General features: G+C 48.2%; 1 protein-coding gene across 3 annotated transcripts in view; it reads right to left on the bottom strand.

Moving 5' to 3' along the window:
* Nucleotides 1-13: 13 nt before the first annotated feature.
* IGDCC4 (immunoglobulin superfamily DCC subclass member 4) overlaps nt 14-11,791 on the bottom strand; it is a 94,545-nt gene continuing 82,767 nt past the window's right edge. For all 3 annotated transcript variants that reach the window (XM_040602081.1, XM_040602083.1, XM_040602082.1), the window contains 7 exons: nt 11,604-11,787; nt 10,798-10,925; nt 9,930-10,100; nt 9,269-9,406; nt 8,680-8,785; nt 7,415-7,649; nt 14-373 (listed from right to left, as the gene is read on the bottom strand). In XM_040602081.1, the coding sequence (XP_040458015.1) occupies nt 170-373; nt 7,415-7,649; nt 8,680-8,785; nt 9,269-9,406; nt 9,930-10,100; nt 10,798-10,925; nt 11,604-11,787 (1,166 nt within the window). In that variant the 3' untranslated portion in view covers nt 14-169. The remainder of the gene's footprint in view (nt 374-7,414; nt 7,650-8,679; nt 8,786-9,268; nt 9,407-9,929; nt 10,101-10,797; nt 10,926-11,603; nt 11,788-11,791) is intronic.

Genomic DNA, 11,791 nt, shown 5'->3' with positions numbered 1-11,791 from the left:
ACCCTTCCTCAAACCCCATCAGTCTCACTGGCATACACTCCTATACCCAGGACAAAAAAAAATAGAGCCCATGATCAGCCAACTAAGGCCAGCTTAGAGAAGAAAACATTTTCTCCTGTACTGCAAAAAGGAGAAAGGGAGGTGGGGAACAGAAATGGAAAAAACCACATCAGAATATGTAAGTCAATAAACCACTGAAGACACCCACCATCACAGCATCATAAACCAGAGCTTGTAGCAAAAGCTTCTGTCCCGCACTGGAAGGGAGCTTCACCGATCCATTCACAGCAGAGAGAGGCTCTTTTGTGATAGTGTCCTCGTATCTGGCTATGCTGTTTGTCCAGGGCTGGCCGGCTGACTTATTCCACGAAGACTACAGAAAAAAATTGGGAGGAGAAAATATCCAGTTATCACAGATAGAGATTCTTGTCCTCATAAACCTGAAAAGAGAAACAGCTTGAAAAAGGAAAGCGCAAGCTGGGAAAATACCATGGTTTAGAAGAGACAAGTTAAATGCAGAGAACACTTCTGATGGCATCCAAATAAAAATGCTTGCTGCAGTGGACTCACACAGTCACCGCACTGGAACAGGCTTTATTACTCTGTTACATGGTCTGATGCAGAGCAAGTGGATGAAAGTTGCCAGATGGTTCACGACTGGTCGCATACGGAGCTTTCCACTGATTCTCAAATTTTGAGGCCAACAGGCATATCATGGCACAAGACATCATTTAAAGACCCACTGAAATCACCTCCCTGCAAAGCTGCAAACAACCCAGAGCAGTATGAGCCTACTGAAAAATACTGCAAAGCTGGCAAGGAACAGAGATGGTGGAAACCTGGAGAGAAACACTGAATGATTATAATATTTGCTTTGGCACAAGCAATGCTCTTAGCAGCATGGAGAAAGACCCTCACCTGTGCGCACTATCACACATACTCTAGTAAGAGCTGAAGACAATGCTAAAGTGCTTGCTCTGCGGTGCAGATAGATTTCCTGCTCTAAGCTGGGAGTTGGGTAAACTTTGCCATTCCCCATGAACATAGAGGCACAACATTGGAGGGCTTACTTTTAAATTTTTTTTTTTTTTTTTTTTTCAACAGACCACCAAGCAATTCTTAGCTCAGCTTTAAATCCCCTGGGCAACCAGTGTTACCTTGTTTGTAGATCTAATTAAATTATATGGGCTGAATGCAATTTGTTCTGGGTTCTCTCAGCTTCCCCTTGCAATAAACTGTTGAATGCACACCTCTGTGTATGGGAAATGTGTGCCTTTAAGAGCTGAAGTTATTTAACAGCTCAGACTATTAGTTCACAGGCAGAAAAGTATTTTCTTTCCAGGTTTTGATTTTATTGGGCTGTCCTGTGTATACCTGAGCTCAGCCCTGCTACTGACTCGCATACATATACATAAATACACAGGCACGTGCGCTCAGGTTGAAGGACCATGTGAGCCAGTTATCTCTGGGCTTGTTCCACAGATGTTACATGTTGCCTGGATAGAAGTGAAAGGCCAAAGCAAGGCTGACGTGAAGAGAAAATCCTGACCTGACACAACTGCGAGTGTGCACGTGCATGCAGAATCCTGGTGGTGTGAGCATGATGGCCGTGTAGGGTGAGAATACACAGCACATCTGTTCAAACCCTCTAACCACCTACTGCTCACTGTCAGGCAGGAGAAACCCAGGGTTCTGCTCTGCATATGTGGTGGCTACTTAGGCCAGATCTATTCCAACAACAGTCAGCGTAGCATGAGTCCAGCCGAGATGGCAAGGAGATTTCTGACATCAGCCTGACCTTGTGTGAGTCATTTGACCTCTTTGTGCCTCGGTCCATCTGGCTGGAAATTAGGTAGAAATACATGACCAGATGTTGTATGTGAGCCAGGCATTCCTAAGTCAGCTATTTAGCAAGAAGCAAATGCTACCTCATGCTGTCAGTGCTGGCAGAAGGCGCATTCAAGTGCTCATGCATGCGCTGAAGGGCTGCCTGGGCCTTTCCCAAGCACCTTGTCCACCCCGACTCAAGCACCAAAGGGGCTCAGCACCTTGCAAGAGGCAGACCAGCATTACACCCCAGCACCAACCCCAAGACATAGGAGCTTTGGATCAAACCTTAAGAAAACAGATCGTAAAGGGTCTCATTTATATGATGACACTGTGCAGGACAGTGATGTCCAAGCCCAGAGCTGTGGATATCAAGCACTCGCTAATTTCGAAGTGAATGCTGGAGGCAGCACCTTCACCATTCCTCTCTCTGCAATCGTCAGCAATATATTCTGAGCCAGGAACACTCCCTAATTGCTCCCTTTCTAAGTGGACAATCATTAAACTGCACTTTAATAGCAAGAAATCAACCAAGCGATCACACACAGCTCACAATAAGGAATATCACTACGTGTGAGTACTCAAGGAACGTGTTCAATTTGCTTCTGCTGCCATCTGAAAGGCTTTCTGCAGCTACATCGCTGACTGATGGCTTCTGTGCCTTTTCCAAGGAACATACGTTACTGAGCAAATACTGCCTGGAAATTTCAGCGTTGAACCTACACAAATATGCACACATGCACACAAATGTGTGTCCTATTATAGATGCTTACATGCATATTTGCCATCACAAAGATCTGAGCATCATACGCAGACACACACACAGAGCAAACTTGAAAACCTTCTTGCAGGCATCTTGTGAATACCAAAAAATGTGGAAAGAAACAGGCAGCTCTACTGCAATCCCCAATGGGCCATCTGTTAGCGGAAATGTCAATCTGCCATGTTTACATAGGTTTTGATGACTCTGGGAACAGCCTGTTCAGCTCTGGCTGAAATTGGCTGCAACGAAGAACAAACTTGTTTTGTACCAGTTTGCAACTTTCAACAAACAGAAAAAAACCATCAGCCACACAACATGGCCTATATCCCACATGTTGTTCAAGCACATTATGTTTGAAAGCAAAAAAAATATCCCTCCTGGGGCTTAGTCTCTAAGGTTAGGCGGCAGCAATTAACTCTAGGTCTGTTTTCATCACAGACCTGAAGGCCTTGTGTGCTTGAAAGCTTCTCTGCTTTTTTAACCAGTATCTTTTGGTGTTATAAACGATAAGATTTCTTTCTACTCAGGCGCTCCTAGTGAATGGCTGAAAGAAGGAAACATTCTCCTGGGTTTTACAACAGAATAACGAAGGCAGGAGTGTCAGTCTAATACTAATTTAAAGAGGGAAAAATCCCTTTGTCAGTTCACTGCAAACACAAGAATGAAAACTAATAAAAACATCTTCCAATAAAAGGTGTTTCCATTACAGCTAAATCCTTATCAAAGCAAACAAGCCTTTTCATTTTAGCCTTTTTATAGAAACTTTGACTGATAAAAACGTGCCTAGGTCATGTTACCTTTTCAGTGACAAGTAATGATTTCATGCAAATATTCAAGTTGAGAATGGACACACAGGAAACGTTGATCTTAAAACCTTGTGTCTTATGAAGATGGTTATTCAAACTAGCTTGAAATCCTGTGCAAAACAAGGCTGGGGATGTTTCAGATGCATGCAGCTTTTAAGGGTGTCATAGCGGAGAGAAAGGATTCATTGCTGAACAGCACCACAGCAGCCAGTGGGAGTGGGAAAGCTCCATGTCATGCAAATGTACAGGCATCCCTGCCCTCAGCTGTGCCTCTAAACAAGATGCAGCATAACACAGACCTCTCCCCCACCAGATAAAGGAGAATCTCTGCTAGCTGTCAATGGGAGCACAGCTCTCAGCTAAGAGTTTTGAGAAAACATTGGGACTTTTTTTTTGCACACAGAAAAATTTCAACACGAAAATAACAACCCAGGTAGGTCCAAGCTCCCTGATGCATTACAGCTTTTGCTCTCCGAGTCAGGGATGCTTCATGGGAAACACAGCGCCTGTGGGGAGAAGACCCACAGGGAAGGAGCAGGGCAGCAGGCAAGGAAGGTTCCAGCTTGCAAGAAGCACAACGGAAAACATTTCCAAGACAAAATGCTTGAGTTTGGCTTCATTCAATGAAAAGCTGAAATCTTCCATGGAAAGCAGATGCTTTTTAACATTCTCCCCCACTCCCTAAATTGCTTGGCCCAAAAGCAGCAGTGACAGAGATGTCTGGAGCAGAGCCATTTTATCATCTTCAGTCCATCTGTCAGGGGAAACAGAGCTACATCACCACAGTCTGTGCATTACTGTGTCATTTATAACGCAGGCTACCGAGGGCACCAGTCTGGGGGTCACTTGAGAGGGGAAGAGAGTCAGAGAGGAAAATCATTTATCAGCGTATTTACAAATCCTTGTGTGTGACCACTGGGAAACACACAGAAAGGAAGGAAAAGGGCCTGCTAAATGGCTGAGCGTACTCTTGCCTAACAGAGCTCCCCACGCCAACAGCTCGGCTGCAGTTGCACCTTCCTGTCCGGCAGACAGGCCCAGGGTGGCCAGCAGGCTCCTGTGGGCTCTCCAGCAGCACAAAGACTGTCCCACCTTCCACCTGCACCATCCTGCATCCCAGTATTATCTGTAACAGCTCAAGAGGAATCACGGCTCTACATTCGAAGGAACTGGAGATCTTGACTTGAAAATGACCAAGAGGACTTCTCAAGACCCTTGCCTGTGACTCTTTGCAGGAGTCAGTTCAAACCTCTGCATTAGAGACTTCCCGCCCTCGGTCTCACTGTTCTCCAGTTCCCACATCCGCAAAGTGACACTGACTCACTTCTGACTGCTTATGGCACGGGGACAGTCCCTTCTTTGAGTTTGCTCATCTCCTGACAGAGAGCCTCCAGTCTCCCCTGGAGCCTTGGACTGCCACAGGAATAAAACCAATTGAGAATAATCCATGAAATGCCACATAACAAGCCAACATGTGACGAGCCTGCAAGCACGGGAGCACCTATCACTGCCACTGCTAACGGCAAGTACCACCCAACTGACACAGAACAGGTTTCAAGAGTGTAACCTGAGGACAGAGAGGCAAGCAGGCAACTGGAAGTCACACGGGCCTGGAGCTGCCAGTTCCTTGGCATCACAGCTACAGACTTGTCCAACAGCGGCAGCACCATGGGACTAAGAGTCTGTCCCAGCCAACATCCTGAGCAACGTGGTGACGTGACACGCTGTTAAATAAAAGGGATCCTTGAGAGATTTCTCGCTCCTCTTCTTTATTGACTAGGACTGCAAGTGATAGTACCTGATCTAGAGCACCCTGTGGAGCTTCCTCTTGCCAGGCTGGACCAGGAATCTCCTTTCACAAGAATTTTCTCTTTCCTATAGGTCTACCACATTCCTTGCCGTGGGTTTTCACACCCCCAACCACACACAGCACGAGAGAAGAAAAGAGAAGGCGACAAAGGCAGCTGGTCACTGTAGGGTACAAACCTCCCAGCAACACCCAGTTCCAGGCAGGGTCCCGGGGTGGGTTTTGGCAGTTTAGCTTAAATGGGTGCTGGAAGAAGCTATTTGCAGCACATGAGAGAACCCAAGAAACCAACAACCCACTCCCAGACCTTGGCTAGTAACATTTTGTCTACAAGCAAGGAGATGCACACACTCACAACTGCACCTGACACTTACTTACATCCGTGCTGGGGACAAAGCATGCGTGCAGCAGTCCAGCCGCGCTCACGAGACCCTGCCCAGCTCCTCAACCAAATCCAGCCAGGTGAAATCACATCACCATCTGGACACGTGGCTTCTTAGCAACTGCAACATGAAGATGGTTTTGGCCTGAGTCTTTTCACCTGTGATTGTACGTGTCAGAGCACAGGGCGGCACTCGGGCCGGCTGGGGCTCCCGCGCGGGATCACATCTCCCTCCAGCGCCCGCTCCCAGCAACAACAGCACGTTGCTCCGGCCGTCACCGGCCAGGTCACCCCCACCGCTGGGCACGGGTGACAACACTGCTCTCTGGGTGGCTTCGTGCGGCTGCCCCTCAGTGGTTCTTGCTTCCCTATCCACATCCATCAGAAAACCAAGCTCTTCATTCCGCTGGCAAAAACCCTCGGTGAAATTAACTCTTAGTGGACCTTCCCCATCCAATTATGGAGGCAGAGACTCCACAGCCAGAATCATCCCTCTCCCCAAAGCTCTGATCTCTGAACATAACTCTGCTGTGGGACGTTGCCAGCCTCTGCAACAGACACTGGGGGCCCCAAGCTCTCAGGCTAAGCCCCGAGCGGCCAGACCTTGGCACCTCCAGGCCCTGCTCTGCACACACTAAAATTTCTGTGTAAACCTTTGCAGACAGGATTGCTGCTTTGGAAGAGAGATCTGAATATGCTGCTCCCAGAAAGGTCTCCCAAGGGACGAGACTTCCGCCGACCCCGACCTGTTCTCAGGGTAAGTCACCATCACTGAAAACGTTTGTTCCTTATTTAACAGGAAGACTTGTGGGAAATTCCTCACGCTCTTCGGCTTGGATCCAGACAGGCAGCTACATTCCACCAAAACCCACATATGCATCTTGGCTGCAAACTGCCTCTCCTTCAGCAAAGTATGGAACTGCCACAGCACATCGGGACGACCAAGAGCACGGATCCAAATCACAGGACTACTAAAGCCAGCAAAGAGTTGTGTTTCCAAAGGACTATACCTGCACCGCCACCAGCAGCAAGGACAGGTCTTGCAGCCAGCCAGGTATCCTGAACTCACCTTCCCTCCAGTGACACACGAGCGAGGCTGTGGATGCGAATGTGAAATCCCATGCGCTCACAATGCATTTGTTTTACTGAACCTCCTAATTACTTTACATGCTCTCCCTGGGCCACAAAGAGAGACATAAACAGATTAACTAAATTAGGCCAATTAAAGGTTCCCTAATGGAATGAAATGTTTCAGGCAAGCTTGAGAGAGGAAATGGGCAGAGAGGAATGAAAGACAATGCAATGTCAGGCAAACCAAGCAGGGCAGGAAAAGACTACTTCAAAAACTAAGGTTCACAAATAAAACGCAATTTCACCTCTTGTATATCTTCAGGTATTCCAGTAACACACTATGTATCAACAGAGCTCCTTTTACTCTAAGCAAAAGAATACCCCCGGAGGCAAAGCATGTACTCTAGACATCACACCTTCTCACAGCATCTATGTGCCACGCCAACAGGAGTAGCGCAGCTTTCTGCAGCAGTTCGGTGGCTGCAGAGATCCCCAGTCATCTGGGGATGAGGGGTCACTGTCTCAAGAGATAAAAAGGGGTGGTAGATGGCGTGGGGATCCCAAACTTAAGATTTGACAGCCGACTGACCCAGTCAGTTTTACAGAGGGGGAAATTCATGTTTGCCCAGCACCAGACTGCAGCCAAGACCACCAGTACTTTGCAGAGCCAGGACAGGATCAGACCCTGGCTTCCCACACACCAAACAAAGGCTCTTGCCTAGCGGGGGAGTCCAGTCACCACGTGCATAGGTCCTTACCTTCCTCTTCCCATGAATGATGTCCTCAGGGAGGCTCGTGTGGATGAGGCTGTGAACTTCCGTCAGTTCTGTGATGTCCCCGAGGGGCACGGGTGCATCCTCCGGGAGCGGGGACATGAGGGACTCCAGCTCATGTGAGTCCAAGGTGGCACTGGGAGCTGCCACTCCTTGCCTGCTCCGGTGGTAGTAAGTGTGGTTGCCAGCTGCCTGGGAATCCAGGCCTGGCAGGGCCTCCCTGAGGGAAAACAAGCAAGAGTTGACATCTCTCATGAGCCTCACTTTCCTCTGTCCCGAACAGCCATGGACCGCCAAAGTGATCCCCTCCAGGCTACTCAGCCTGCCCTCGTGGAAGCGACCAGGCCCAAGCCCCTGCCCTGACACTCCTGAGGAAGGGGATCATCTACCCACATCCTACTGTAACAGCTTTTGCTGCAGTAGCCTCTCCCCAGCTGCATCTCTTGATTACCGTCACTAATCCTAAAGCTCACACAAACCCTGGTGCTGGATGGAAAGCCCTTGCCAGTGCCTCACAAGGGCAGCAGACAACACGAGCCCTAGCGCTAGAGCAAGTACTCTCTAACCCCTGCCTGTGGAGAGCTGTGTCCCTCCCGTCATCTCTGCTTTACAGGTAAGAGATGCAATGGGACAGAAAAGTTTGGTGACCAAGTTAGGACAAGACTTCAGAAGCTGCTTGTTCCTAAACCTGAGATCTGCTGTCAGCTCAAAGCTCTTCTCAGCAACTAAGCTGGTTTCTGATCGTGGTCCTTCCAAATGTTTGTGGCTGGATTCAGACCCTGGGGATAGCAGGGGACTTTGGGCTGAGTCCAACCCTCCTTAAACCAGCCTGTCAGGCACCGGGAAGTCTTTCATCATTTTCCCAACTGGAAGTTAACGAATCCTTTCCAAATATCCTTAGAGCTGTCCAACCTCAGAAGCAAAACACTGCCCACACTAAAAGACACAGGTAATAATCCAGCAAATAGTGGGTTTTTCTCTCTTCTTTTTTTTTTTCTTTCTCAAAAAAACCCACCCTATTAGTCTAACAATGCAAATTAAAGAGAAACTACTGACAAAACCAGTGAAAAGCCTATACTAATTATGTTCTTTAGCCATCTAGCACTCCCAAGACTCAATCTTTGTATTTACTGATGTCATACATGGCATCCCAAGTAGCCCAGCTGAACAAAGGGAAGAAGCTTACAACGTATTTTGTCTCCTTCCACATCAGCCTCCTTCACCTCCTGCAAAGGTGAGGTGACACCTACCTCTGCTTGCTGTTGCGGAAGCTGGCACACATGCAGAAGAGTATGCAGAGCAGCCCCAGGCAGACTCCCACAATGATTCCTGTGACAGAGTGGATATCCAGAACATCTAGCAGGGGAAGGACAAATCATTTCAGCTGCTAGCAGGAAGAACGCACTAAGCATCTTATGTTCAGAAGAGCACTGGCTTCACTAAAACCGACAGGTGATGCCTCTATACACGTAAGGGAGGGAGATTACCCAGCAGTGACAATTTAGAGCAGCTTAAAGCAAACTGGTATCTATGCACATTCATTAATTTCACGCTACGCAGGCCTAACAGAAAGGCAGCAAGATGCATATTGCATGTGCCCTTCCACAGCAGGTGGGATGGGGAAGGGAGACAGAAGTTTAGCTGTGGGATGGGTTCTGGAGCTGCACATCTGAGGACTCTGCCGTGATCCTCTGCACTGGCCTACGCACAGTCATCTCTCACATCCTGTGCAGTGACAGCAGGTAATAGCTTGGCAAACAGAAATGCCACTGCTGACAAAACCACAGTCTTCAGCAACGCAACTCACTTCCAGTACTGTGACAAAGGGGAAATTCCTACCAGACAGCTTCTCCCGGAGGGTGTGCACATCCTTAACGTTTGAATAGGGACCAGATCCCACGACTGTCTTTGCTCCCATCTTGAAGAAGTATCTGGTATCACTTTCCAGGCCATGCACTTCAGTGCTGAAGATATTTCCTGATCAAAAGCAAGTCAAAAGAGGTTTAAAATGTGCAGTTTCAGGAGTGTTCAGGGGCTGGAGCAAAGAAGCAGTGGAATTCTGTTGGACCCTCAAAAGTGAGGGATTTTGTGTCATGAGCTCTAGGAGGTAATTCATGCACCTCTGGCATTAATGAACTTGCAGCCTAAAGAGCTGATGATACAGACTGCACGTGGTGTTGCTGGCACACGTTCTCACAGGAATTACTGGCTGCCAGTCTGTATCTGCATTTTCTGGATGATAATGGCTGAAGCCCTAGACATGCATGACTTCATGTCTCTCAGCAGTCATGTCCCTGGACTCTCCTCTGACCAGGAGCAAGGCCCAGCATATGCTCCAAGAAAGCTGGCAGCATGGGGTCTTGAATGTTTATTTGTATGTGCTCAAATGAGGCAAAAATCCAGGCAGCAGAACTGATCAACCAGGGTTTCACAGACAAGGAAGAAGGCAGGAGGAGGAGGAGGACCTGATGGGGTATTACAGTATCTCAAAGAGACTCACCTTCTCGCGTCAGCAAGGTCCACATGTCATCTGGCTGCGTGTTGTTGGCATTATACAGGATGAGGTACTCCACAATGATGCCGTTGGGCTCGACAGGGGGGCACCAGTGCACCTGGACAGCGTAGGGGTTCAGTGGGTGCAGCCGCAGGTCAGAGGGAGGAGTCGAGGGACCTGGCAGAGACAAGTAAAGACCTGGCATGAACAGCGGGAGAGAGGAGGAAAGCGTTCAACTTGCAGGGCATGACAACTTCCCTGTGCCTTCTCTGGATCCTTCTCAGTGGTGCCGCATGTTTGCAAGCATGAAACAATGGGCAGCCTGGGTGGCCAGACACCTCATCCAACCAAGCTGCAGAGAGCGCAGAAAGGAGGCTGCTGAGCCCAGTACAAGGCAGGACTTGTGCACCATGGCCAACCAGTCCAGGGAAACGCTCCCGCTATCATCTCTGCCCCCCAGCCTTCACCAGATCTGAAGCTACAAAGCAAAGATCTTACTGGAAAACCAGGCTGGGCAAGGCACTCTTGTTCTGACAGTGACATTCAGCACCATGGAGGACCTAGCATTTAAGTGATGCGTTATCAGCTCTCTCTAATGAGCAGGATTTCTCTGAACCCAGAGCCAACCCCACCGTAGTAACAACAATTGTTGCCTTAACTCTCTTTACATACTCCTATCTGTTTACAAAGCAGCACTTTTTTAATGGACTTGGGGAAAGCCACCAGGATGCTTAGAGGCTCTCAGCATGTACACAGGGGCATCATGGCTTAGAGGTGATCTAAGATCACATCTCCCAGGGGCACATTAGGTGGGATTTGACAGAGATTCAGAGAAAGCCAGGAGAAATCAGGATCAATTCCCATAAATACTCACGGTCAGGAAGCGTGAACCGCTCCACCACGCTGCCGAAGGGCCCGTCGATGCCAACACCATTGGACTGCACAGCAAACTCATACCTGGTGTAGGGCTTCAACCCACTAATGAGAATGTCTTCATCCGAGCTGCCAAAAAAGGACACATTCACAAGGCCATGAACACTAGATGGTTCTCCCACTCACTATCACCTTGATACCTTACCAGGAACACTTTAAGAGGTTATCCTAACTCTTACAGTACTTACTTTTCACCAAAAGCTTCATCTCCTGCAGTCATGTGAATGCAAGAGCCCTCAACTCCCAGATACAGAGTAAAGTAGGTTCCTAGCCTCCAGGACCATTTCTAATGTACTTGCAGAGAAAAGCTTGAAAATGCAGCCTGGCTATAGGCTGAAAACCCGCACAGGAATCCATATTTTAAATACATCCCCAAATTACTGTAACTGCCTAAACTCTAGCAATTTTTAAACCAAACTTTTGAGTACCATCTGGCAAATCTTGAATGTTTTGAGACTGGCCATGTTATTAATAGGAAAACAAGCATATAAGGTGCAACCAAAGCAGAAAAGGTGCAGAGACCAGCCAGTAAATGATCTCTTGGTATTAAAGTCATAGACAACTCCCAGTGCCACATTCACACTTGAGCAGTTATGAAAGTATCTGTGACCAAGTCAGACATTTCCAGTATGTGAAACACCCAGGATTTTGCTCGGTGCTGGAACTTCAATGCAGGTTCCTCCTGCCCTGTCTTTATTTCTGACATGAGCGATATATGGCGAGTGAACGCCCAGTATCTCTCTTTACCTTGTGTAGTATGTAACCAGAGAGGCATTTTTCAGGCCCCAGGGGCTGAAGCGCACAGTGTAGTTGACAATTTTGACTGTTGTGAAGTCAGGTTTCTTCCACCTGAGCCATATGGAAGTTGAGCTGTTGGACTCTGCATAGACTTGGACTGGAGGCAGCGGAGGACCCTTCTGCACAGGAGGATCTAT

Source organism: Falco naumanni, chromosome 7 (genome assembly GCF_017639655.2).
Source record: "Falco naumanni isolate bFalNau1 chromosome 7, bFalNau1.pat, whole genome shotgun sequence".
Taxonomy (NCBI): domain Eukaryota; kingdom Metazoa; phylum Chordata; class Aves; order Falconiformes; family Falconidae; genus Falco; species Falco naumanni.
The sequence above is the reverse complement of the archived record's forward strand: the minus strand, read 5'-3'. Positions and strand labels throughout refer to the sequence as shown.